We start from the raw sequence: 24,304 nt of genomic DNA, 5'->3' as shown, positions 1-24,304 counted from the left end.
CCCGCCCCGCCGCGCACCTGCAGCCGAGCGGCCGCGCTGCCGCAGGGGCCGCCCCTCGCCCCGCGGCACCGGCACCGGAGCTGACACGCCCCTCCGCGGCGATTTTTTGGGTGGAAATGGTTGGGTTTGGGGTGGGTTTTTTTTTTTCCGTTGCTTTCCTTTTTTATTCTCTCCACCCCGCTGCACGCTTTCAAGTCGGAGAGAGCGAAGCGCAGCGCCGGCACGGCGGGGAAAGGCGAGGGGCTCCGGGCGTGCGGCAACCACCACCCCCGCCCCGCTCCCCTCCCCGTGCACCGCGCTCCCGGAGGCCGTGGCCCTACCTGCCGCTGCAGGGGAGTCCGCACCGGAGCCGGGCGGCGAGTGACAGCGGCGGCGCGGGCGGGGCGGGCCGGGGGCGGGCGCGCCAGCTCCGGAACCTTCGCCGAGCCGGCGGGGGGGCGCCCCCCACAGCGGCAGCGCGCATGCGCCGGGCAGCTCGTGTTCCCCCCCAAAGGAGCGCTGTCCCCGAGCCAGCTCGGCGCATGCGCAGTGCGAGGGAGGGGCAGCCGCCGCCGTCTTTTGTCTGCGGGAAGCGGGAGCGGCGGCCCCACCCGGCAGGGGGCGCTCAAGCACCGCCCGCCCCTACGGCCCCCGGCGCCGTTAGGTGCTCGGAGCTGCCGGGGGTCTTGCGGTCCGGCGCCAGCCTCTGCCCGGCCAGCCCAAGGGTGATGGCGCACATCTCCTCTCCCAGCCCTGGCTCCTGTTCTCATTGAATCGTTTTGCTTGGGAAAGACCTTAAAGGTCATCCAATCCCCCCGCTCTCCCAGCTCTGCCGAGGCTGGAGCTAAACCACATCCCTCAGCACCACATCTCTGCCTCTCGCAAACACTTCCAGGGATGGGGATTCAACCACTGCCTTGGGGAGGCTGTTCCAGCCTTTGAGAACCCTTCCAGTGAAGAAATGTCTTCTAAAACCCAACCTGAACCTCCCCTGGTGCAACTTCACAGTGTCACTCAGGTTGGAAGAGACCTCAAAGATCATCGAGTCCAACCTGTCACCACAGACCTCATCCACTTCTCAGGAGCCAAATATCCCACAGTATCACAGTATCTGCTTCCTCTTGTCCTGGCACGTTATTTGGGAGCAGAGCCCAACCTCACTCATCTCAAACCTCCTTTCAGGGAGCTGTAGAGAGGCAGAGGGTCTCCCCTCAACCTCCTTTTCTCCAGGCTGAACAGTCCAAATTCTTCAGCTGCTCTTCACCAGACCTTTCTCCAGACTGCCTTCATTGCCCTGCTGTGGACCTGCTCCCAGGACCTCACAGACCCTGCTTGAGGAGCTGGATTCACCACCTCGGGTCCAGCTGTGCTCAGCTGCCCTCAGCATGCCCAAGAACACACAGTGTGTGTGTGTGGCAGAGGCTCTTGGATGGCACACAGACCACACACCCCCACCCCACTCTGTGTGGGTTGGTGCCAGACCACAGCTATGAAATGCAGTAGGGAGACAGGGAACGGAGGAGGGGAATGCTGGGAGCAGATATGTGATGCTGTTAACTTTGGTCTTATTCCTATGAGATGTGAAGCAACCTGCTGGAAAAGTACCACTCAGGGGGCCAAGAACTTAGCAGGGTAAGTGTGGGAGGACTTCATTCTGCATCGAGTGGCTGGGAGATGCTTGCAGGAGCAGTTGGGGCACACTGGCTTGTATCACAGAGGGAGTAAGCAAGAAGCAGACCACCTCCTGAGCACCTGTGGGGTTTACAATGAAATGAAGGCTTGCCTTGTCAGAAGTCAGCCACTACATGGGAAGGAAAAGCCCACTGGAATACTTGTCCTCAGTATCCAAGGAGATGAAGAGACCAACAGCTCACTAACTGCTGGCAGCATCTCCTTACCTTCCTCACCAGCCCCCTGACAGCAGCTAGTGTGCAGCCAGCCAGGTTTGATTTCATCCAGTGGTAAGCTCCACTCTGACAAAGAGAAAGCAGCCTCCTCCTACACAGGGCAGGAAGCTCTGCAGCCATTAACCACACACCTCCAGCTGCATGTACAACAGCAATGGGATTCCACAGCATGCATGGAGGAACAGGGGTGGGCAGCTGGAATTAGCATCTGGTTCAGCAGATACCTGTGGGAAGGAGTCACCAGGTGACATGTTAATCACTGAGGCATTGGGGATTCCCTTACTCCCCAATACAGGACCCACAACCCAGCCTGAAGCACAAGGAAGTGGAGGATGAGGCTGGAGAATCAAATTGCAACCCCTAAAGATTCCTCTTCACCTGGCTTGCTTCATTTGGAGGAGGGCTGGGATGCTCTGGCTCTGCTTGGGAACGTTCTGGACACAGTGGAGATGCCTCCGCTGGACTTCTGCCCTGCATTAGGGGCTTAGCATCCCTGGCAATTGGATTTAGTGGAGAAACTGCAGGAGGGATCTTCTGCCAGACAGGCTCCAGGTTTCAGTTTTACCTAAGAAACAGTGAGGTGTAAATCAAGGGCAAGTGTCCAGCCCAAGAACAGGCTTCTGGCAGAGGCTGTGACAGAGAAAGCTCAAGAGGGATAGAGAGAAATGCATGTGAATCTACAGCACCAGAGGGGTTTAAAAGCAGATAGGGTTGGGAATGGTCCATCTTAGCTTGGAATAAAGGTCTCAAGGTGTCTTGAGACAGCTGTCACAAGCCCTGGCTGTCACAGCCAGCCCTGTGAACAGCCAAAGCCCTTCTCTTACTACAGTATCCATAACTGCAGAAGTACAAAGTACAGTCCTGAGGGGAAGCAAAGTGGATTCATGAATATGCACCACCATGAAGCAGGGCTTTTTCAGGTCAACAGGAACAGGCAAGGCAGCTAGAACCAGAGGAAGGCCTCTTTTCTGCCCATTTTTTCAGCAAGGAAAGACCCACTATGAATAATTAGATATTTCTCCCCAGGGTAGACACATCTTCTCCAAAAAAAAAACCAATAGCAATGCTTTGGGAATTGTAAAGTAACTACTACAGCACTACAAGGAGATCCATCCTTGTGAGGCAACAGGGAACAAGCTGCAGCTGAGCTTAGGATGCAAGCAGCTAGACTCCAGCTCTGGAACAGCAGCTCTTCCTGCAGGCAGTCCAGATGTACCAGGAGCACCAGACTGGTTGTGGATCAGCTCAGAATCCTCTAACAGGACTCTGTCTAGAGGTGGCAGAACCAAAAGAGACTCCCCACCCTCCTTTCTTAACACAAAGTACTCAGGATGATGACACCTGGCTTCCTGAAGTCAGCTCAGAGCTCAGCTTGGACTGCCTGACTTCTCAGCCCACCAGGAGCAGAGGCCCTTCTGGACTGGGGACACCTCATTAGCCAGTCACAGGTGATGTTCAGGCAGTGCCACTCGTACACACCCTGGTCATTTAGGAGGTCTGTTTGCAAAGGCTAGTCAAGAATTAAGCAGACCAGAGTGCTGCCAGCCTCAAGTGCTGCTCCTCCATAGTCACCTTCCTGTCCTGGCCCCGGGGCACAGCACTTGAAAATAAGCTGCTCAGGGCCCAGCAGCAGCCCTAAAGGCACAATGAGCAAAGGCCCAGCCTCTTGCTGCGTAATTGTGTGTTCAGAGAAACAGCAGCACATGGATCTGCTTGGCAAATAAGATTACTGCTAAGAAATAATCAAATCTACATCCGGCTTTTCCTCTTCAGCACCCTGCAGGGCCAGAAAGGTGGCCTGAGTGTCCATGTCAAAGGGGGAGAAGACTCCCCCCAGGTGGAAGAAGACTTCCCCGAGGTGGGAGATCCATATCTACTACAAGAAAGATGTGGATGTGCTGGAATGTGTCCAGAGAAGGGCTATAAGGATGATCAGAGGGCTGGAGCTGCTCTGCTACAGAGACAGACTGAAAGCTGGGGTTGTCCAGTCTGGAGAAGAGAAGGCTCCAAGGAGACCTTCTTGTGGCCTTCCAGTATCTGAAGGGGGGTACAAGAAAGCTAGGGAGGGACTTTTTTAGGCTGTGAGGGAGTGATAGGAGTGGGAGGATGGAGCAAAACTAGAAATTAGTAGATTCAGATTGGATGTTAGGAAGAAGCTCTTCCCCATGGGGAGGGTGAGACACTGGCACAGGTTGCCCAGGGAGGTGGTAGAAGCCTGGAGGCTTTTAAGGCCAGGCTGAATGTGGCTCTGAGCAACCTGATTTAGAGTGAGGTGTCCCTGGCCATGGCAGGGGGGTTGGAACTGGCTGATCCTTGAGGTCCTTTCCAATCCTGACAGTTCTATGATTCTAAGACCACCCCTCAGCTGGGAGAAGAATCCCTTCCCATTCAGCTGCCTTCCTTCCCCACATCTTAGCACACATCTCCAGCTTGCTGCTGATCCATCCCTGTGATGCCAAGCCCTGCTGTGCAGCATGATGCTCATCCTGGAACACATCTCAGGTCCACCTCTGCTCCCTGCACCCACTCTTTTGCACTGGATGGATGCAAGGTGCTGCTGCTGCAGCAAGGCTGAGATGTTACAGGAAGTGCTGGAGCAGCCCAAGTCCTGCAGCGCAGCCCAGTGCTCCAAGCCCCAAGTGGAATGAGCTCACAGTAATCAACAGATCCTGTGCTGGCCAAGAGGAACTGCAGAGAAACACTCTGTGGGCACATTCCTCACCTGCAGACACAGCAGGCTGACAGCTGAGGCAAAGGTTTGATTACTGCACAGAGCTCTTCTGCCACTCCATGTTCACAGGGTGGGTTTGGTTACAGGATAAAGGATCTGTGAACTTATCACACCCTTCCAGCTTGATCCAGGCTCCTTCTCCTCCCTGATCTTTCAGCTCACAATGCTGCTAGCTACAAACAAGACAGTGTTTTGTAACATTGAGTTATAAAGGAAGGGAAGCATTAAGCCTTCAGCTTCCATACCTGTTTCCTCGTCCATAAACAGGGCTCTTCATCCCCACAGCTGAGTTCTGTAACCTGTTCCACACCACAGCAAAGTGCTGCCAGGCAGGTGCCACAGAAGGTAGGAGATGATTGCTCAGGTCTCACCTGCAGTGGGAACTGACCTGCAGGACTGTGTTGGGAATTCTGGGCTGCAGTGGGTTTAAACCTAATGTCCCCAGGGCCTCATCTGACCACAAGCTGCTTCATTTCAGTCACTTAACTCAGATTAAGGATGGCTTTGGCAAAACCTTCATGGTCCTAGATGGAATAAACACTCCAGTTCTGCACTAGTTTAATTCCATTACAGCTCAGATCCCTTTTGCCACCTGGCCCTTCAAGTTCACCTGGGGGAGAAGAAAGGGAGAAGAAAGGGAGAAGAAAGGGAGAAGAAAGGGAGAAGAAAGGGAGAAGAAAGGGAGAAGAAAGGCTAATGGCTCTTAGAATGATTTTCGGCAGGGATCCAGGATTGATCTTTCTGATCAGTTCCAGGTGCTGCAGCAGGCTGACAGCCCATGGTCTGACCCCTGCTCAGTAAGGAAGCCCCAGGCAGACGCAGCTCCCAGACTCGCTGCCCAGGGCACGGCCGCCGCTAATGCAGCCCTGGCAGCAGCCCAGGAGCCAGCTGCGTTCCGTGAGCTCGCCGGGCTCCGAAGCCCCGAGCTGGGTGTTACACAAGCGGTTTCCCAGCCGTGCTTGTGCTCTGTCAGTCACAGCAGGCATTGCCCAAGCCAGAACAAGGCTCCTGCAAACCTTCCACGGCAGCTCTAACTGCGTGGAACTTTGCAGCTGCAGAGGGGATGGGTGAGAGCCCAGCCGGCTCCGTTCCTCCCAAGTAGAAACCAAACTGCGCACATTTGCAGCCCCGACGCGGTTCTCTCCACCTGAAGTCAACTTGAATTTCATCGTCACAAGCGACGGGAGCAGGATCCACCCCCTCCAGCTCCTGCCGAGGCCATCGGAGCTGTCGAGATGTAAATCAGAGGCAGAAACACCCTCGGGGGCCAGGGCGGGCAGGCAGCGACCAGGTGGTGACTCAGCACAAAGAGCCAGCGAGGTCCCCTCCTAAACAGCACTGAGCGGGGGAAAACCAACTCCCCGCTTTCCTCTGATCACCTCAGAGCTGGCAAATCCAGACGGAGGTACTTAGACCCTCTTGCCACCACCCCAGCAAGTAAAAGGTGATTGTTCTCCCCACCCCAGCTGAGGCACACAGAGCCCAACAACTGCCAACAGAAGATACAAGACCCAGCAGCCCTAAGGATGTATTTTTCTTAATGAATCATTATTCCATTTCTAAATTGCCTGCTTCAAGAGGCTTTCCAGACCGTTTAAAGCCTGCATCTAAGAGGCAGAGCTGACTCATCGGGGAGTTACAGGATGCATTCACTTATGTGAGCCTGTGGGAATTAAGAAGTTCCTGGCCTCACATCACAAAGGCAAGACTGCCTTGGTATCCTGGAAGGGCAGCGAGTGCTGGCAGAGACTTCAGGGTCCTTTTGTGTCTGCACACCCAGACTAAGCCCCAGCAGCTCCTCTCCCTCACGCACAACCCCCGAGCTGTTTACGACCTCCACCCAGATGCCAGCAGTTCCTCGCAGCGCTGAAGCCTGATCGCTGCTCCTGGCATTAGCTGTGCCCTTCACTGACGAACATCAGAGTCACCAGCAGCCAGGAGGCACTTTCCCCCTGGCGGACAGCAGCCACCACGGCTCTGGGAACATCGCCCTGGGGTGGAACAGGCTGCTCGCCAAATACCTCTGCGTCTGCAGACGCTGAAGCCCTAAACCGCTCCTGCTTGCTGGCCCCGGGCACAGCCTGCTGGTGGCCGTCTGCGAGCTGCCGGTCCTTGAGTCTTTCCTCTTCTGGCCACAGGATGGCGCTCAAAGAGGACCAGAGCGGGGTGCGGGCAGCAGCACAGCCTCTGTCCCTTGAGCTTGAGTCAGAGCGAGAGCTCAGCCCTGGCAGGAGGGAGAGGATTGCATCATGCAGTGCCACCGACAGGTTTTGCAGTAAAGTCATCGCACAGGCACACAAAAGCAGTCTCCAGGAACCTGCGGCTTGCCAGGAGGACACAGCCGCTGCAGCACCACCGTGGTCTTGTCCCACTTCTGCCCCACACACCCAGCCAGCCAGCACTGGTTACCTGCTGGGGCTGTACTGTGCCAGGCCAGAGCCTGTGCTCCTTGGCAGCCTCCACCCAGCTTTCAGAGGGGCTTTGAGAGCCATCTGCTGTTATCAGCTCTCACTACAGCACCAGGCAGCACCTTCACCAGGAGCAAGGTCACCCCTCAGCACTGCTCTGCTGCTCTCCCACCAGCACATAGCCAAGCAAGCGTAAAGCCTCTTGTCTAGCTTTACAACACCACCAGAAGTAAGACCACCCCAGAGGCAAGCCCACCACCAGAAGCAGGACCACCCCAGAGGGCTCACTCCTTTGCACAAAGGACTCAGAACCCTCCACAGGGCACCCAGGTACTTCCAACACATGACAGGGAGCAAACCTGAGCACCTACGTGGAGCAAGGACAGGGTTTTACCTCCCAGCCAAGGCAAGTCCCTAAGTGAAGCCACAGCTCTCAGAGGGCCATGTGGAACTACCAGAGAAGGTTCCAGTGCCTGTACCTGTTGACAGAGGCATGAGCCCCCACCAGACACCACAGCAACCCACCCCAAGGGCTGCACCTCCACATGCAGCAGCACATTTCTGCATCTTTCTTCTGAGACCAGAGAAGGAACTTAAGAACTTTCTTCTCACACTTCTTCATGAATAAAGCAGAAGGGCTGGCAAGGCAGAAAACCTGCAGCCTCCTAATAAAAGAGATTTTCCCAGCTGTCCAACACCCAGCAAAGATCCCCAAAAGCCCCTTTCTTTAGCCTCTTGACACCCCCACCCCCCTAAAAAAACCCACCTCCTACAGCCCAGCTCCCAGGGGCGCTGAGATGCTCCCTCCTCAGCTTGGTTTGGGTTAAAAGGCCCCAGCTGGCACCCACCTCCTCCCCTTGGACCTTGAAAGGGGAGACTGGGGTGGGAGTAGGCTGTTGGTGCTTCCCATTCCCTGCAGCAGCACCTTGGAGGAGCTGTGTCTCCTCTGCTAGTCCTGGTGGGGCCAGGCTGTAGAAGCATCTTGCTGCATCCTAGCTGTGACTGCTCTGTGTGTGGAAGCTGTGAGGCTCATGGGGTGAGATTTGTGCTGCACCAGGCAAACCCCAAAGCCTCCTCTGCTGGCTCCAGCACCCAGGGGACCATCTGCTCTGCTCTTCAGCACTGGACAGTGTCACCCCTTTTCCTGAGTCCAGGCAGAGATGAAGTGAGGGAGCACAAAAGGGAGGGGTTAGAGGTACTTCTGAAGTTGGCACTGGTGAGGCTGCAGCTCAGATACTGAGTTCAGTTTTAGGCCACTCATTCCAAGAAGGACATTGAGGGGCTGGAGGAGCAGGTCCAGAGAAGAGCAACGAAGCTGGTGGTGAAGGGTCTGGAGAACAGGGCTGGTGAGGAGTAGCTGAGGGAACTGAGGTTGTTCAGCCTGGAGAAGAGGAGGCTCAGGGAACACCTCATTGCTCCCTGCAACTCCCTGAAAGAAGGCTGGAGCCAGGTTGGAGTTGGTCTCTCCTTCCAAATAGTAAGACAAGAGGAAACACCCTCAAGTTGCCCCAGGGGAGGTTTAGTTGGACATGAGGAAAAATTTGATCCCCAAAAGGGTTGTCAAACCCTGGAACAGGCTGCCCAGAGCAGTGGTAGAGTCCCCATCCCTGAAGGGGTTTCAGAGCTGTGGAGATGTGGTGCTGAGGGTCGTGGCTTAGTGGGAGGTTAAGGGTTGGACTGGACACCCGAAAGGTCTCTACCAACCACAACGATTCTGTGACTTCATGGCTGTTGATCACATGCTCGCTGTGCCAGGGCCAGCCTGGCTGGCAGAGACTATCAAGCTCTGCTCATTAGCAGTGGAGCGATGCAGGCCCTGGCTGCATGCCCCAGGAAGCAGCACAGAACAGGGCAGCTCTGGCATGCTGGGCACCGGACCAGTCCCACGTCCCAGCTTGCCCTGGCACAACCAGCATGCAAACCCTGATGGCCCTGGGATGGTGAATGTGCCAGCCCCAAGGCTTCCAGTGCAGTGGATGTGCAAGGTGCCCCTCTACCAGTGTGGTGAGTGTGCCAGGCTCACGCCTCTCCCAGCAGAGTGTGTGCCAGCCTCACCCTCTCCCCGCAGTGCATGTGCCAGGGTCATTCTTGCCCCGGCAGTGCTTGTGCCAGGCTCACCCCCTCCCAGCATTGCGTGTGCCAGGGTCACTCTTGCCCCGGCAGTGCTTGTGCCAGGCTCACCCCCTCCCAGCATTGCGTGTGCCAGGCTCACTCTTGCCCCGGCAGTGCTTGTGCCAGGCTCACCCCCTCCCAGCATTGCGTGTGCCAGGCTCACTCTTGCCCCGGCAGTGCTTGTGCCAGGCTCACCCCCTCCCAGCATTGCGTGTGCCAGGCTCACTCTTGCCCCGGCACTCTGTGCCAGGCTCACTCTTGCCCCGGCACTCTGTGCCAGGCTCACTCCCACCCCGGCACCCTGCGCCAGGCGCGCTGCCGCACCACGCGCTTTCTCGCTGGCAGTTGCAGCCGCCGGGCCAGCAGGCGGCGCCGTGACGCGCGGGGCCCATTGGCGCACGCGCGGCGGGGGGCGGGGCGGGGCGGAAGTGGCGCGCGGGCCGGCGCGCGGCGGTGGGGCTCGAGGCGCCCATGGGGCTCCTTAAAGGCGCCGCCGCCTGCCCCTGTCCCGGTGCCGGCGGAGGGGAGCGCCGCGTCCGGCTGGAATGAGCAGGTGGGGAGGGGCTCCCCCGGTGACCTCCCCGCCCCCGTGACCTTCCTCCTGACCCGGCAGCCGCTGCCGCTGCCTCAGTTTCCCCCGGTGGCGGGGGTCGTTCTGTGGTTCTGGGGGGTACAGGCGGCCGCGGGGGTCCCCCCCGGGCCCCCAGCCTTGCGGGGGGTGGGAGAGAAGCCTCAGGCCACGCAGTGCAGAGCCTGGGGGCGTGCCAGGGCGGGGGGCGCTGCAGATCCTGAGGAGGTAGGTGCAGCGCCTGGGGAGGGGGACCGTGTGTTTGGGGCTGGTACAGACCCCGAAGGAGGGGGGCAGGTCTGGGGGGGGGATCAGCAAGCCCCCGGTGGGAGGGTTGCAGCCCTGGGGCCATGATTCCCGAGGGAGGGGGCGCAAACCTTGAGGGGAGTTGCACAGGGGTGGTCCAGCGCTTGAGGAGGGGGCTGGAGTGCTGGAGGGGGTCTGCAAACCGCAGAGGCGTGGGCACAGCCCTGGGCCGGGGGCTGCGAGCCTCGAGGGAGCTGCCTGCAAACCTTGGAGGGGCGACGCAGACCTCAGGGGTGCAAGCTGCAAGCTGGGGGTGGGGGTCACCAGGCCAGCCCGGGGGCACGCAGGGTGCGCGGTTTGCCCCCCAGCCCACCCTCGGCGTGTGGGGGCGTGAACTGTGGCCGACCCCTCGCAGAAGCCCTGGTCGCGATCTCTGCCTGTCCGGGCGTGTGCCCAGGTCCTGCCCCAGCCAGGGCAGTGCGGGCGGGGCTGTGCCCTGGCGAGATGAGGCCCCCGGGGCTGCTGGAGCCCTTCCAGGGACGCCGGGGGCAGGGGTGGGTGGAAAAGGCAGCTTGGCAGCCCCAGGCTGGAGCAGCCCAGGCGCTGGGAGGCACCGGAGGGGTCTGTCTGCAGGATTTCCTTCAGTGTTCCCCCTTGGACATCCAGCTGAGCCCTTCCTGCACGGGAAGAGGCAGCGGAGCTCCTCCTGCCCCTTGGAATTTCTTCCCTTTATCGTCTTAAACGCTCTGTTTGCATTCCCCCAGCGTCCCAGCGCTGTAGCCAGACCCACCGCTGCTCCAGACGGGGCACCGCGGGGTGTGGAGCATGGGTTTAGGAGCTTGATTCGTTTGTCTGTCTGTTTTTCTTGGGTGGAAAACGGAGTCGCTCCCAGCTGAGCAGGGAGCCGTGATCCGAGCTGGGGAGCCGTGATCCGAGCTGGGGAGCCCTCAGCGGTGGCCGGGAGGTGCTCCACTCCCCAGGGAGGGGGCCGTGTTGTGGCACGTTCGAATACCGCATGGAAAGAGCACGTTTTAAGCCTTTCAGGTGTTGCAGTGCAGAGAGGTTTCCCCTCCCCCCAACCCCTTGCATAAGGCTTTGTGTGAAGGGGCAGATCCAGCCCTGGGCTGGGTGCCCTGCCCGTGGCATGGCTTGGCCGCTGGCCCACGGGCAGCGTGCCAGGGCTCTGTGCTGTCTCAGCACCATCCCATGACAGGTACAGTGTGGTCCATGCCCACCCCACAACCAGCACCCAGCTCTCCCGGGGCGGGGGGCTGGTGTGTGCAGCTGGGGGCTGGACCCATCCCTGCTCGCAGCCTTGGGCACTGAACGAGTCCAAAGCCTGTAACTGGGAGATTTATGACTGCTCTGACCTTGTGAATTGCTGAGTCAGATGCCGAAGGGCTTTCTTGCTGCATTCCCTGGCTTCGAAAGGGAAAAAACTAAATAAATCCGTGGGTTCTGGAAGCCTGGAGCCCTCCGGCCACGGCCACGGCCGCGGCGTGGCGAGGACCAGCCCCGCGCTGCGGCGAGGGGGAGCAGCTGCTCCGCAGGCTGCAGGGTGAGCTCTGGCTCGCTGCTCCCTGTCCCCCTCCCGCAGGAAGGCTGCGATGGCTCCGGCTTCCCGCGGGCAGAGGTGCTGGCCCCGGGGGCCGCAGCCGTTCCAAGCCTCAGCGGGGGGGGAGGGGGAGCCCTGCAGACCCCTTTTTGAGACCCTTGTTTGCAGGCTCGCAGGGCCCGGGGGGAGGAGCACGCCCCCCCCCCAGCCCTCCCCCTGCCTGGCTCTGCTGCCGTCCCGGGGGGGTTCTCTCGGCCCGGCTGCTCTCTGGACTTTGCTGCTTCCTGTCCCTTAATTTTCCAAGTGCTGGGAGGGAGCGATCCTCCTTCCCCAAGGAGGCTGAAGGCTGGCTGGGACTGTCTCCACCTCCAGCGAGGCTGGGCCCTCCGCCAGCGGTGGGGCCCGGGGGGGTGGGGGGGTGTTATCGGGGCCGCGCTGGCCCCAGAAGCTGTCGCTGCCCTCCCCCCCGCCAAGGGGCAGCACGATTACGGGGGGCCGCGCCTGCCCTGCGCCCTGCCGATAGCACTGCCAGAAGGGGGACGCTTGTCCCTGCACCCATGGAGTGGGGATGCTGGGGGGCCATCGCTCACCCCCGAGCAGGGACCCCCCCCTCATCCCCCGGCCTCCAGCATCCCCCCGCTGTGTGCTGCAGGCAGACGGCGCCATGGCCGAGAAGACGTCGCCGAGCCCCGGGGGGGCCATCACCCCCCTGCAGCAGATGCTGGCCTCGGGGACAGGAGCCATCCTCACCTCTCTCTTCGGTGAGCACCCCGGGGAGGGGGTGGGCACCGTGCTGGGGGGGCTGGCACGGGGCAAGGTGGCTGAAGGGTGGTTTCGTTTCAGTGACGCCGCTGGACGTGGTGAAGATCCGGCTGCAGGCCCAGAGGACTCCCTTCTCCAAAGGTCAGCAGGGTGGGGGGCTCCAGCCAGCAACCCCCTCCCCTGTCAGCCCCTGAGGAGCCCAGATGGGTGACCCAGTTGCAGCAGTTGGTGGCCAGGGTTTCCCAGCTCCTGAGCGTGGGGCCATCACGAGGTGGCGGGTTACCATGGGCCCCTCACCCCGACGGGCTCGGGGGGCCCTGCCAGGGGAGCCAGGCTGGGGCTTGGCTCCATCCTTCCCACTCCACAGCCCTGTGCCAATGCCTGGCAGCCCCCTGCCTGCTGGGGAGTGGGGTGGAAGGGCTCAGCCTGCTCCAGGTGCTCGCTCTAATCCCCATAGCTGTTGTGCCTGACTCTGTGATGCTCCCCACAACTTCTTTTGGGCAGGAGACACCCCATGGGTTCCACCCCCCACCATCTGCCCCACTCCCTCCAGGGTCAGGGGACTGGTCCCAACAGACTGGTTTGGTTATAGCAGAGATCATTTGGGAAGTGGCTGTGAGGGCTTCCAGCTCCTTCATCCATGGAGCTCTCCAACTGCCTGGCTTGGAGCTGCAACGTGAGCCCCAGCCTGGGGTGGTGGCAGCATGTCCCCCATGTCATCGCTCAGCATGTCCCCATTGTGTGTTTCAGCACTGCCAGCTCAGTCTATGCCCTGGGGCGCTCAGCAGGCCAGATGTGAGTAATGCCCAGGGGCTGTGGGCAGCTCCTGCCACCAGGAGCTTTGCTTTGCCAGGCTCTGGCCCCGGTTTGCTTCCCTGCTGGTGCTGGTTTGGACTCTTGGGCTGAGAGGACATTGCTGCCTGGGGTGAGGTCTGGGATTGTCCCCAGCCCTGCAGCATCTCCTGCAGCCCTGCTTTGGGGCTGGTTTGAGGGTTTGGTGTGCAGCAGGCCTGGCTGGTTGTGGTCCCCTTGTCCTGGTCAAAGTCCCCTTGGATCTCTGCTGCCTCGCTTGCTCTGCACTCTCTGGCCCAAGGGCATGATCTGGGGACCATGCTGGCTCCTGTAATGGGTCCCCACTGTGTGAGGGCAGCAGAGCTGGTGCCAAACGAGTCAGAAACTGGCTCCTGCTGTGCTGCTGGCCCTGCAGTGAGCCTGGATGCCCCCCATCCCGTGGGTCTGGTCATAGCTGGACCCTTGCTGGAGGGTTTTCGTTCTCCTGGCCTCAGTCTGGGGCTTTTTCCCCACCAGCCTTGGGTGTTGAGGGTTTGGCTTTCCTAGAAGCAGCAATGGGATTGGGGATCAAATAGGCTGGGCACGGGGCAGAAGGGAAAGGTCTCCTGTCTAACAACAGTGATGCTGTCACCCCCACCCCAGGGAAGTGCTTCCTCTACTGCAATGGCCTCATGGACCACCTCTATGTGTGCCAGAACGGCAACGGCTGCACCGCCTGGTACAAGGCCCCCACACGCTTCAACGGCACACTGGTAGGGGCTGTGGGCACAGGAAGGGTGGGCAGGGGTCAAGGTGCTTGGTGCAGGGGGGATTTGCCCATCTGAGCCCTCTGAGCCCTCTCCCTGGGGCTGTGCTCTCTCCCCAGGATGCCTTTGTGAAGATCACACGCTACGAGGGCATCAGGTCCCTGTGGAGCGGCCTGCCCCCCACCCTGTGAGTTTGCACCCTGCCTGGGGGTGAATCTGGGTGCCTGACACCTGCCTGGGCACGTGGGCATGCTCTCCAAGCCTCCCACCAGGCTCTGGGGAGGGCACACATGCCCCTCACACCTCTCCTCTTCCACAGGGTCATGGCTGTGCCAGCCACTGCCATTTATTTCACCACCTATGACCAGCTCCGGGACTACCTGCAAGCTCAGACGGGGAGCCGCGGGCACCACATCCCCTTGCTGGCCGGTGCCCTCGCCAGGAGTGAGTACCCCTCCTCCCTGGGGGTCCCCTTGTGCCCACCCTGTATCCTCAGAGGTGTTGGGAGCCCCCGCTGGGCACCTGGCTGCGCTGGCGCCGGCTCCGTGCCAGCCGCCGGAGCTGACGTGCTCTGTCCCCTCCCTTGCAGTGGGGGCGGTGACAGTGATCAGCCCCTTGGAGCTCATCCGCACCAAGATGCAGTCCAGGCAGCTCAGCTACCGGGAGCTGGGTGTCTGCATCCAGTCAGCAGTGGCCCAGGATGGTTGGCTGTCCCTCTGGAGGGGCTGGGCACCCACGGTGCTGCGGGACGTCCCCTTCTCGGGTAGGGCTGCGGGGCCGCCGGTGGCACCGGCAGGGGGGGAGGTTGGTGTGCCCAGGGTGCCCCCTCACAGCACTGGTGGTTTGGTCTCCCTCCCAGCTCTCTACTGGTTCAATTATGAGCTGGTGAAGGAGTGGCTCTGCGGGAAGGCCGGGCTGGATGCCGCCACCTTCATGATCAGCTTCACATCCGGGGCCATCTCTGGGACGGTGAGTTTGGGGCCCTGGGGTTTGCTCAGCAGGGGGAATGGTCCCCATGGGCAGCGAGGGATGGGGCTGGAGTGGTACTGGGAAGCGATGGCAGAGCCTGAAATAGGCAGGGACAGCACTGGGAGGTCCTGGCAGGGCTGGAACAGTGTCAGGCCCCCTCACCAGCAGGCTGCTGTCCCCGCAGGTGGCTGCGGTGCTGACCTTGCCCTTCGATGTGGTGAAGACCCAGCGGCAGATTGAGCTGGGAGACAGCGAGGTGCACCCAGGTGAGGGAGTGGGCTCTGAGTGGGTGCCTCAGGGGCCATTCCCTGGTGGTACAGGGACCCCCCTGGATCCTCACCCACTCCCTTCTCCCCACAGTCACAGCCTCCAAGCCTTCCTCAACGTGGCTGCTCCTGCGGCGGATCCGGGCTGAGTCTGGGGCCCGGGGGCTGTTTGCAGGTAAGGCAATGTGCCCCCAGCCCTGGACTGGAGCCTCTTGGTGTCACTGAGGGACTACAGTGAGGTTGTCCTTGCAGGCTTCCTGCCCCGTGTCATTAAGGTGGCACCTGCCTGTGCCATCATGATCAGCACCTACGAATTTGGCAAGGCCTTCTTCCAGAGGCTGAACCAGGAGCGGCTGCCAGGGCTGTGAGCTGGGCCTGGGCTGGATGTTTCCGGTGCCCTGGGGGCCAAGTGCCAGCCCACTCCCCCCTGCCCCGGGAGCAGCGACTTGCACTCAGCTGTGCAAAGCCCAAGTGCCTTTGTCCTGTGCACTGGGGGGCATCTGTGCCTGCTGCTGTGACACTAGGGGGGTGTGGAGCCCCCGTGCCCATCCCTGGAGGCTGGACAGATGCTGCTGCTGGACTCACGGATGCTCTGGCGAGGAGGGGGTGCCTCAGGAGGCTCAAGGCAGCAGGAGATGGGAGCTGGAGCTCCATCGAGGACCAAACCCTCAGAGGGGGCTTCTCTGTGCAACTGCCCAGACCCCCAAGCCCTGCTCCAGCTAGAGGTCTGCCCCTCCTCACTATCAGTTACGCACAGCATCCCCTTGCCCACCCTGGAGGGCGTGGGGACGTGTCAGGACCTCCTCCTGGCCTCCACACCTCTCCTCCTCCCACTTGTGGTCTCTCTGTCCCCTGCCAGACCCTGACCATGGACCCTGCATGGGGGCAGACCTCTCTGCTGCTCTTGGGGGAAGAGGCTGGTAGGAATTCTGGCAACCTCTGCCCCTGCCCTGTCCTCTCACCCTGAGGCTCTGCCCCAGCTGCCTGCTGGGTGTGGGCACAGCCCCAGCTGCCTGCTGGGTGTGGGCACAGCCCCAGCTGCCTGCTGGGTGTGGGCACAGCCCCAGCTTGCCAGGGGACTCCAGGGGGGAATTTATCTTATTTTCTTAAATAAAAGGAGTTATTTGTCTCTCAGGCTAAGGAGTCTCTTCCCTGCATGGCTGTGGAAGGCACTCCCACAGGTGCCAGCAGTGTGTCCCTAGTGCATGGGCATGGTGCTGCCACCCCCCAGCTCCTCACTGGTGGGGAAGGAGAGCCCCAGGACATCCCTGCTCCCCCTGCAGCAGCTCCTCACTAGTGAGGGTGCCCTGCTCTGTCCCAGAGGTGTTCTCCCTGCCCATATCACCCTTGCCTCAGGCAAGACCTGGCTGGGGGGCAGCAGGGGTCTTGTCCCACCTTTTCCCTCCCCTGGCTCCGGGGGGAGCGTATGGAGGCCACCTCCTCTCACTGTGTTTATTGATTTCTTTTGCTCCAACAAGGCAGATGGGGCTGAAGTAAAAACCAAAATTACCCAAGTCCCAGGGAAGGAGGAGGGAGGTGTGTGGGGGGGTCTGTCCCTGTCTTGGCTATGCCACTACAGCTGGTCCCAACAGAGAGGAACAGGCCAGCCCCCCTGCAGCCCCTGGGGGGAGCTGGGTACAGCAAAGCCCAAGGGGTCTGCCCATGGCTGAGCAGGAAGGACACCAGGGCTGTGCCCAGACCCTTAGCCCTGGAGGGGCTTTGGCTCTGAACCCCCACACCGTGCTTCCCCAGCAGCCTTTGCTCCCAGTGTGTGTCACCCCCGAGCACAGCTCACCCCTCCCACCCCATCCCCAGCTCACATAGGTCCCAGTCCAGCAGCCCCCATCCCAACAGGTCCATGTCTCCAGCCAGGGACCGGGCTGGGGGTCCAAGATGCAGCGAGGGCAGGATGTCAAGATGGGGAGGGGGATGCCTGACCCCAGCCTCCCCGGGGGGTTCAGCAAGTCCCTCGTCGGTCCCAGGATGGCGAGAGGTGGGAGGGACACGAGGTCAGTCTTTTGCCGCGGCGCTGGGCCGGGGGCCCGGGCCGGGGGGCGGCGAGGGGGCCGGGGGTCTCAGCTGGGGCTGCGGGTCGGGCTGGCTTCCGTGCTGTCGCTCACCAGGCACTCGTTGGACTTGAGGCTGGCCAGGGACTTGCAGCTGGGCAGGGAGGCCAGGGAGCCGCAGAGCCCCAGCATGGAGGGCGTGGGGTCCTTCCCTGCGGGCACAGAGAGGGAGGGGAACCAGGTCACGGCGCGGGGGCTGTGACCTTGCACCCCAGCCCCGCCGCGGGCGGCACGGTGACGGGGAGCACCTCACCGGGATGAACCTGGGCGTCCTGGCACCGATGGGACTGCATCCCTGCCGTGAGGATGGGGGCTACCGGGAGCGGGGTTGCCAAGGTGCCTGAGTGTGTGTGGAGGGTCGTGCTGAGCCCTGCGGGGCGCCCTACGATGGGTGGGGGAGGGTCTTACCCAAGGGCCCCCAGGGCTCCCCTTCGCGTTTGCCCTCGCCCAGGCGCTGGGAGTCGGAGCTGAGGCTGTTCTCGGCCGAGAGCTGGTCGGTGCTCACGAAGCTGTGCCTGCGGAGGGACGGCGCTGAGCCCCCCTGCCCCACGGTCCCCGGGGCCAGCACGGGCCCACCACCAGCCCTCCTCCACACCCCCTGCCCGGGACAGACTCCCTCCCCCGCGGGGTGGGATAGGATGCTGGGTGTGGTTGGGGTGGCTCTGGCCCCTCCGAGGGGGTTACCTCCTGTAGAGTTTGCTGTCCGAGCCACTCTCGTTGCCATTGAGGGTCCCCAGTGAGGGCCACTGGTTCACCAGGGGGGTCACCATCTCCTTGGAGAGCTGGGTCAGCTGCGGGTTCTCACAAGGGATCAGCCCCGTCCTGCAGCAAAGGTGGAGTGCTCAGGACCCAGTGCAGCCATCAGCCCTGGGCACCTGCTGGCAGCCCACAGGACATGTGTGACACTGGGGACACATCCCAGGACACAGTGAGCACAGGAGAGCCTTCATGTCCCACAGGACATGTGTGACACTGGGGACACACCCCAGGACACAGTGAGCACAGGAGAGCCTTCATGTCCCACAGGACATGTGTGACATTGAGGGGACACACCACAGGACACAGTGAGCACAGGAGAGCCTTCATGTCCCACAGGACATATGGGACATTGAGGGGACACACCCCAGGACACAAGGGAACCTTCATGCCCCATGGGACGTTGGGGGGACACCACATCCCACAGGGTGCATGGGACACTGGGCACCCTTTGTGTCCCACCTGAGTGCTAGGGACCTGCCACCCATCACATCCCATGGGGCACAGGGGTCACTAGGGACCCACTGTGTCCCACAGGACATGTGGGACACCCAGGTGTGGAGAACCCATTGCACCCCACAGGGCATATATGGTGTCAGGAACCGCCACTCACGCCGCTCTTCCTGGTCTGGGGGGCCCTGGGGACCCACCCAGAGCTCCAGAGACACACCCACCCACGGTGCCCAGCCAGGCCTGGCATCAGTGGCTGGTCCCCACTCACAGCTGCTCCTGCAGCTCCAGGATGACACCCTCCAGCTCCCTCTTCTCCAGCTGGTTCTGCACCATCACCTCCTCCAGACGCAGCTTCAGCCGCTTGTTCTCCGCCTCCAGGTCCTTCAGCTGGGACTCCCGCAGCCTCACCAGCTCCTCCAGGTAGCCCTGCGTGAGATCCCCATCAGCAGCTGCCTGCTGTGCCAGCTGGACCCCAGGGCCACCCAGGGTGCCAAAGAGAGGCCTGTGTCGCCGCAGCAGCAGGATGAAGGGGTGTGGGTCCCCACAGGCCAGCAGGGATGCAGTGGGAGATGCTCTGGGATGGAGCATCCCAGAGGAGCTGGCACTCAGGTGGCCCCATCCCAGCTCCTGGTACCTTTTGGGCATAAACGATGCGAAACTTCTGCTCCATCTTGCGCCACTTGTTGTACCAACTGTCCTCATCGGTGACCAGGGGCAGGTAGGGGTGCTCGGGGGAGCTGTCCTCGCTCGTGCTGCTCTCCACGCTGCCCCGCTCCTCCTCCTCGCTCAGGTAGTCGTAGCTGAGGGGTTACAGGGGTGGCACCACGGTGGGTGGCTGGCATGCATTGAGGGGAGCCCGGCTGAGCCTCTGCAGGGTGCTGGGGGCCAGGCAGCGGGGTCCCCACCCCAGAGAGGACACCCCAGCTCTTACCTCTGCGTGAACTTCAGGTAGGGCGTGTAGTCGATGACCACCGGGGTCTTGCCGTCCATCACCTCCCCCTTCAGGCAGAAGCTGAGTGGCGGCAGGAGAAGGAGGAGGAGGTCAGGGCAGCGCGGGGCGGGGCCAGCAGGGGCAGGGTGCCCACGTCCCACCGTGCCACCTGTCCTTACCTGAAGTCAATGGCGCTGAGCCCAATGAGCATCCCGGTGAGCACCGAGGACTCGTCCCGCAGCATGATGGCTCCGTCGTCATAAAACCGCCTGTGGGGAGACCCGAGGCTGCCTGGGCACCCCCCAGCACCCCTGTGCCCCTGGCACTGCCAGGGTGCCTCAGGCATGGCCGCGGCCAGCCAGGCCGTGGGCTGCTCACCTGGTGGTCCTGCTGTCCTGCAGGGCTGCGGTGATGTACTCAGACATTCGCTTCTCCATCAGCGCCACGCGGATCCAGGCCCGGCCCTGCAAGGCACCGGGGCCTGAGCACGGGTGGCACCACTGCCTGTGCCACCACTGCCTGTGCCACCACTGGCTCTGCCACCACTGCCTGTGCCACCACTGCCTGTGCCACCACTGCCTCTGCCACCACTGCCTGTGGCACCACTGCCTGTGCCACCACTGCCTGTGCCACCACTGCCTCTGCCACCACTGCCTGTGCCACCACTGCCTGTGCCGCCTGCAGCTGCCCTTCAGCCATGCTCCTGCCTGCTTCCTGGGCTCTAGGCACCCAGGGCTGGGTGGTCCCTACCCAGAAGGTGCTTCTGGTCCCATTATTCTCTATGAGGACCCAAAGATCCTGTTTTATCCCAGTGACCCTGTGGGGTGAGAAGGGGCTGCAGGAGGGCAGGGAGGAGGAAATGGGGTCAAAGAGGGGATGAGAATAAGGATGAAGGTAGGGATGGTTTGGATGGGGATGGGGAAGGGGATGGGGATGGGGATGGGGATGGGGATGGGGATGGGGATGGAAATGATGGAGATGGCTTTGAGGATGGAAAAGTGGATGGGGGTAAGGATGAAGAGAGGGATGGATTTGGACGGGGTAGGGATAGAGAGAAGGATGGAGATGGGTTTAAGGATGAGGATGGGATGGGGATAAGAATGAAGATAAGGATGGGTTAAGGACGGGGATGGAATAGCATTGGGATGGCAACGGGACGGAGCTAGGATGAGACTGGAGATGGGGTAGGGATAGAGATGGGGCCACGTGCCAGGGACTGAATGTGAATAGAAGCAGGGGCAGGAAGAGGAAAGGGGCCTGGGACAGGGGTAGAGGCCAAGGACAGGGACAGAGACAGGGCCCGGGCTGGGGCTGGCACTTCTCTGACCTTGGCCCTGGAGGTGCTGATGTTCTCCATGTTCTCGATGCTGCTGACGCAGTTGTTGGGGACCTTGCTGCAGGCCAGGCGGATGTAGTCCCAAAACCCTCGCTGCCCATCCGAGCTGAACCAGCTGACAGGGCCTGCGGGCACCCAGGGGCTGCGGCCGGGGGCTGCCGTGCCGGCAAACCCCCTCGGCCAGAGCCCCGCGGCGTGAGCGCAGACACCGCCCCACCCACCATGTAGCACAGGGGTGGGGACAGGGACGGGCCAGGGGCTGCCTGGGCACCTGTCCCCACAGCCCACCCTTACCTTTAAAGCGGTGGCTGAGGATCTGCTCGAGGATGGCAGCGAAATTAACAAACTCCTCGGAGGAGTCGTCGATGGGGTCTGCTGTGTACTTCTCCAGCAGGGTCTTCACCGAGAACCTGGCGGGGGGAAGGGCACCGTGGGTGGGAGGGGATGGGCACCACGGGTGGGAGGGGCCGGGCACCCAGCACCCCTTAGGTTTCATCCAGGGAGCAAAATGCTTTCGCGGACCTGGGCTCTGGAGCCCGGCAGGGGGAGGAGGGCCCCGGGCTGAGCCATGGGCTGCAGCTCGCTGACCCCCGTGTCCCTGCATCCCCAGGGACCCCAACGGGGCGGCTGCAGCTCCCCCGCTGTGCAAGTGGCCAGGAAGGGCGAACAAAGGCTCCTTTCCTCCTTGGCCGTGCGCGGGCGGTGATGGCTTCCCCTTCCGCCCGGCTTGCCCGTGCTGGGTGAGGAGAGATGCTGAGGACACGAAGCACGCTGAGCCCAGCAGGGCAGCGGGGCACAGGGCAGGTGCGTGGGGCATCACCCTGTCTCTGGGTCCCCGTGCTGTGACAGCATGGGCTGGAGGTGTCCCATGCCATGGGGTGGAGCCCCGAGGGTCCCCATGTCATGACAGCAAGGTCTGGAAATGCCCTGCGCCATGGCGAGTTGATTCAGGGGGCCCCCATGTCATGACAACATCATCTGGAGGTGTCCTGTGCCATAGCAAAGAGCTCTGGGGATGCCCAAGTTATGGCAGCAGGGTCAGGAGGTGCCCTGTGCCATAGCAAGGTGATCCAGGAGATCTACAGTTCATGGCAGCAGGGTCAGGATGTGCCCTGTGCCATAGCAAGGTGATCCAGGAGATCTATAGTTCATGGCAGCAGGGTCAGGAGGTGCCCTGTGCCATAGAAGGTGATCCAGATCTATAGCTCATGGCAGCAGGGTCAGGAGGTGCCCTGTGCCATAGCAAGGTGATCCAGGAGATCTATAGTTCATGGCAGCAGGGTCAGGAGGTGCCCTGTGCATGGTGATGGGCTCTGAAGGTCCCCATGCCAAGACAGCAAGATCTGGAGGTGCCCCATGCCATGGGGAGAAGCCCTGAGATCCCCTAGACCCCACCAGCAGGACCTGAGGGGCCCTGCCACGGTGCCTGCAAGCCCCAGTGCCCCCCACATCCCCCACAAGTAGTCTGGGGCCAGACCCCCAGCGCAGCCCAGCACCAGCAGCCCCTGACCTGGGGCCGGGGCGGGGGGGGGGGGGGATCAGCCCATCCCCACACCTGGCGTTCAGGGACAGGCAAGGACCCCCAGCCCCTGCTTCGTCCCCACCACCCCATCCCTGCCCCCGCCAGGTCCAGCCGGTCTCCATGGCAACCGGGATCCTCCATCCCCGCATCCTCCATCCCTCCAGCCCCGGAGCAGGGCCCTGACGTCACTTCCTGGGCCCCCCACCCGCAGCGGGGGGGGGCTTGAGCCCCCTCCGGGCCTTGCTGCCCCCCCAGCTCCCCCATCCTTCCCTGTGCTCTCCTCTGCACCCCTACCCCCGGCTCCCCCCAGCTCCATCCCGACCCAGCTGCCCCCGGCATCCCCAGCCCCGGGAGCCTCCATGTTGTCATTGTGTCCCCCATCGCCTCTCCTCGCTGCCCCCCACCCAGCCCCACTGCCCCGATCCCACCACCCTCAGCCCCGCTAACCCCAGCCTCCTCTCCATCCCCCCCCACCCCCTTCCTGCATCCTTCTCCTCCCGAATCTCAATTTCTTCCCCCCCACCCCCCCCGCCAAACCTAATTTCTGCCCCCTCCCCCCCACACCAAAACCGACTGCCGCAACAACAAAACAAATCCCCCCCAGGGTGAAAGGAATGCGGGCGGTGGGGGGTGTGTGATATGACCCCCCCCATCCTCTTCCAGCCCTCCCCATCTCCATTCCCATCTCCTCCATCCCCACCAGCGGTGGTCCTCTTCTCTCTCTCTCCCCCCCTCCCCTTTCCCTTTCCTCTTCTTATCCCTCTCTGTTTTGTGGTGCCCCCCCGGCTCCCCCCGGCACCTGCAGACGGTGATGAGGTTTTTCCTCTCCACGGCGATGTTCCTGGAGGAAGCTTTCTTGTTGGAGAGCCCCAGAGCCATGGCAGCCCGCACGCAGCCTGCTGCCATCCACCGCGGGCCCAGCCCTGCCACGGCCACGGCCACGGGCGATGCCCCTTCTCCCGTGGGTGTCGTCCCCCCTCCCACCACCACCCCAACCCCAGCACCGCGCAGGCTTTGCTCCCCCACACCTCCCCCCCCTCAGCGATGATGCCCACGCCACCGGGCCGTGCGCCGCCCCCCCCCCCCCCCAAAAAAAAAGAAAGAGATAATGGGCTGCGGGGCCTGCGGCTCTCCCCGCCCCCAGACCCCCCCGGAGAAAACCTCTCCCTTGGGGGGAATATAAAGAGAGGGGGTGAAGCTGGAGGGGGCAGCGATCCCCCGGGGGGGCCACTCCTCCTTGCAGAGTCCAGCCCCTTGCCATGACGTGCCACTGGGGGGGACCCCTATGGGCAAGGCGGGGGGGGGCGGGGGCACGGGAAGCCCCTGGGGTACGCGGGGGGCCCTTCACCCCTTCCCGGGCTGAGCTTGGCTGTCCCTCTCCCCATCCCAGCTGCTTGGTTTGGGGGGGATGCTGAGCATCACCCCTTCCCTCGGGATCTGTGGAGTGCGTGGGACTCCCCCAAAACAAGGGGGGTCAGATGGGTGTGAGCCCCTCGTGGGGGGCAGCAGCGCTCCCAGCACCCCGCTTTGGCATCCTGCCTCGGTTTCCCTATCGATGGGACAGGGAGATTGAAGTGGGGGTGAATACCACGGACGTGCGTGTGTGTGTGTGTGTGTGTGTGTGTGTGTGTGTGCGTGTGTGTGTGCGCGCGTGTGTGTGTGTGCGTGTGTGTGTGTGTGTGCGTGTGTCCATCACCCACATAAATCAGAGTCACCCTGAACGGAGAGCCAGCACCCCCCCGCCCCCCAGACATGACCCACGGGGACATGCCCCCCCTCTCTGCGCCTCCCTGAGCTGCCCCACGCCCTCCTCTGCCACTGCAAAGTGGTCCCAGCCCTGCAGCACCCACTCAGGGGGCAACTCGGGGGGAGGGGGGGTGACCCCCAAAATCCCTAGGGCTGTTTCACGGAGGGGAGCCCTTGGCAGCACCCAGATAAGGCGGGGGGAGGGGAGGTGGGGCTGTTATCGGAGCACCCAGCCCGCAGCTATCTCACCTCCTGGCACCGTGCTGGGTGCCCGCGGGTCCCCAGCCCGCCGCACAGGCCAGCAGCCGGTGGGTCCCTCAGCATGAAGGGTCCCCCTAGAATGGAAGAGGGGTGGGGGGCGTCGCCATCCTGACCCCATGGCTGGGGCATGAGGGGTTTGGGGACCCCCCTGTGGGTGCCCTCAAGCAGTGGGGTGGCCGGTGGGTGCCAGGG

General features: G+C 62.1%; 3 protein-coding genes across 29 annotated transcripts in view; 1 reads left to right on the top strand and 2 right to left on the bottom strand.

Annotated features, from left to right (window-relative positions):
• MAPT (microtubule associated protein tau) overlaps positions 1 to 464 on the bottom strand; it is a 66,781-nt gene extending 66,317 nt beyond the window's left edge. For 9 of the 24 annotated variants that reach the window (XM_068166449.1, XM_068166452.1, XM_068166454.1 and 6 more), the window contains exon 1: positions 321 to 424. The gene's annotated coding sequence lies outside the window, so the exon portion shown is untranslated. Of the gene's footprint in view, positions 1 to 17; positions 292 to 320 lie in introns of those variants that run through there. The other 15 variants (XM_068166443.1, XM_068166444.1, XM_068166440.1 and 12 more) reach the window with 8 other exon arrangements.
• Positions 465 to 9,571: 9,107 nt separating this feature from the next.
• On the top strand, positions 9,572 to 16,175 carry SLC25A39 (solute carrier family 25 member 39). 3 transcript variants are annotated; one of them, XM_068166321.1, is made up of 12 exons: positions 9,572 to 9,690; positions 12,159 to 12,267; positions 12,350 to 12,409; positions 13,019 to 13,063; positions 13,703 to 13,812; positions 13,926 to 13,993; positions 14,126 to 14,250; positions 14,396 to 14,569; positions 14,666 to 14,775; positions 14,960 to 15,041; positions 15,136 to 15,216; positions 15,294 to 16,175. In XM_068166321.1, exons 2-12 carry the CDS (start codon positions 12,171 to 12,173, stop codon positions 15,407 to 15,409), a joined length of 1,068 nt encoding a protein of 355 aa, XP_068022422.1. In that variant the 5' UTR covers positions 9,572 to 9,690; positions 12,159 to 12,170; the 3' UTR covers positions 15,410 to 16,175. The 3 variants fall into 3 exon arrangements, with proteins under 3 accessions (XP_068022422.1, XP_068022421.1, XP_068022420.1); XM_068166319.1 differs by lacking the exon at positions 9,572 to 9,690 and having other exon boundaries at positions 11,927 to 12,267; XM_068166320.1 differs by lacking the exons at positions 9,572 to 9,690; positions 13,019 to 13,063 and having other exon boundaries at positions 11,926 to 12,267.
• A 306-nt stretch (positions 16,176 to 16,481) lies between these two features.
• On the bottom strand, positions 16,482 to 23,070 carry RUNDC3A (RUN domain containing 3A). 2 transcript variants are annotated; one of them, XM_068166308.1, is made up of 11 exons: positions 22,905 to 23,070; positions 20,878 to 20,993; positions 20,575 to 20,708; positions 19,626 to 19,711; positions 19,427 to 19,516; positions 19,248 to 19,328; positions 18,951 to 19,116; positions 18,585 to 18,742; positions 17,792 to 17,929; positions 17,516 to 17,622; positions 16,482 to 17,259 (listed from the first exon to the last, which is right to left on the bottom strand). In XM_068166308.1, the coding sequence occupies exons 1-11, from the start codon at positions 23,009 to 23,011 to the stop codon at positions 17,117 to 17,119; spliced, it is 1,326 nt and encodes a 441-aa protein (XP_068022409.1). In that variant the 5' UTR covers positions 23,012 to 23,070; the 3' UTR covers positions 16,482 to 17,116. The 2 variants fall into 2 exon arrangements, with proteins under 2 accessions (XP_068022409.1, XP_068022411.1); XM_068166310.1 differs by lacking the exon at positions 17,516 to 17,622.
• Positions 23,071 to 24,304: the final 1,234 nt, after the last annotated feature.

The sequence above is a fragment of the Melanerpes formicivorus genome, unplaced genomic scaffold (assembly GCF_026170545.1).
Source record: "Melanerpes formicivorus ecotype bairdi unplaced genomic scaffold, bMelFor1.0.p_v2 SCAF_100, whole genome shotgun sequence".
Classification (NCBI taxonomy): Eukaryota; Metazoa; Chordata; class Aves; order Piciformes; family Picidae; genus Melanerpes; species Melanerpes formicivorus.
Note: the sequence above shows the minus strand (reverse complement) of the source record. Positions and strands in the feature narration are given on the sequence as shown.

Coding starts and splice junctions, on each gene's coding strand:
- SLC25A39 (XM_068166319.1), top strand. CDS start 12,075: ATGCTGGGGGGCCATCGCTCACCCCCGAGCAGGGACCCCCCCCTCATC. Junction 13,064..13,702: donor GGGCGCTCAGCAGGCCAGAT/GTGAGTAATGCC, acceptor CCCCCACCCCAG/GGAAGTGCTTCCTCTACTGC. Junction 13,813..13,925: donor CACGCTTCAACGGCACACTG/GTAGGGGCTGTG, acceptor CTCTCTCCCCAG/GATGCCTTTGTGAAGATCAC.
- RUNDC3A (XM_068166308.1), bottom strand. CDS start 23,011: ATGGCAGCAGGCTGCGTGCGGGCTGCCATGGCTCTGGGGCTCTCCAAC. Junction 19,117..19,247: donor TACCTGAAGTTCACGCAGAG/GTAAGAGCTGGG, acceptor GTAACCCCTCAG/CTACGACTACCTGAGCGAGG. Junction 17,930..18,584: donor CTGGAGCTGCAGGAGCAGCT/GTGAGTGGGGAC, acceptor CCTTTGCTGCAG/GACGGGGCTGATCCCTTGTG.